General features: G+C 42.1%; 1 protein-coding gene across 1 annotated transcript in view; it reads right to left on the bottom strand.

Annotated features, from left to right (window-relative positions):
• Window positions 1-527: 527 nt before the first annotated feature.
• EXOC1 (exocyst complex component 1) overlaps window positions 528-1,222 on the bottom strand; it is a 63,531-nt gene continuing 62,836 nt past the window's right edge. Inside the window, exon 18 of the mRNA XM_004706333.2 lies at window positions 528-871. Coding sequence (XP_004706390.1) covers window positions 719-871 — 153 coding nt within the window. The 3' untranslated portion in view covers window positions 528-718. The remainder of the gene's footprint in view (window positions 872-1,222) is intronic.

The following is a 1,222-nucleotide window of genomic DNA, read 5'->3' as shown; positions in this document are numbered from 1 at the left end:
GCTTCGCCACTCGTTAGGAATGGGATCTGCGTCATATTACTGCTGAACCTCTCTGAGCTCTGGTTTTCTCATCCATGAAATGAAAATCGTGATGATGAGTGCCCACTGTTTGAGAGAGGTCTTATTTCTACTTTTCCAATAAGGAGAAGGAGTCTCACAAAGGTCAAGCAATTGGCCCAAAGCCATGCGGTTTTCTGCCGCTTGATTAGGCGTCCATTCTCATGGGGATTCTCATGCTCAGAACCCCTCCGCCGCACTGACTCCCCTTAGTAACTTAACAGAGACAGAGCCAAAAACTTCACCACAGGAAAGGCACAGTCTATGCAAGAACAGCCATGGAAACTTATATTAACAGTGTTTCTTTCTTCCTCCCAAGTCAGGACTCTAGCCTGTAATTGGTGGAGCTTTTCTCCTCCATATTTACATGTAGGGTAATAACTAGGGAAAAAAGGATACTAGCCTGTTCGGTCATAAAAAGTGCTAATGGAATTTTATGATGAAATAAATGTTTTTAGAACACAACCATATTAAATTTCCACACAGGTTTGTACTTTTGTATTTAATTTCTTTTGTAACGGTGTTACCTGTTAACTTGACATTTAATACATACAAGTCTCAGACTGGGTTCTGAAAATGGCAGCTTCATATTGTTGAGTGGCATCTGGTGCATCTGGTGTGCTTAGGGTGCTTTACTTTACTGTGTCTTCTTTCATGAGGTTCAGTGGGACTGTGCAATACTGGAGCAATAATCCAAAATGTCCTGAATTGTGAATTCCATTGTAACACCAGACCCAGGATAACAGCGCGCTATCAAGCCTTCGAAGTGCTTATACTGGCGAATAAATTCGTCTTGCATGGAGTGCCACACCACCTGAGAAAATTCATTAAGCAGAGAGAACGTCAAGATATATTCTACGCCAAAATTCTACACTTTGTCTTAAAACAAGCAGCCATCTAAGTGAAGCATCAACTAAGTTCATATGGAAGCAGCACACCAGCCTGTGTGATCCAAGGATTGTAAATAATACAATCCAAATCTGAATGAGGGAATGGTATCAGAACTTAAATTGTGAACACCAGGCTTGCAGAATGCTATGGATGACAATGGAAGTCCCAAATCCATTTGCAGGGTCCCCACATGGGGATTAAGCCTCTGGTGACTCCCCTCTAACCATAGTCCAGGGATGTGAACAGTCTCGCTATCAGACAAAGAGCATTGTAA

The sequence above is a fragment of the Echinops telfairi genome, unplaced genomic scaffold, assembly GCF_000313985.2.
Source record: "Echinops telfairi isolate 266 unplaced genomic scaffold, ASM31398v2 ScPeMD7_7468;HRSCAF=8506_0, whole genome shotgun sequence".
In the NCBI taxonomy this organism is placed as follows: Eukaryota; Metazoa; Chordata; class Mammalia; order Afrosoricida; family Tenrecidae; genus Echinops; species Echinops telfairi.
Note: the sequence above shows the minus strand (reverse complement) of the source record. Positions and strands in the feature narration are given on the sequence as shown.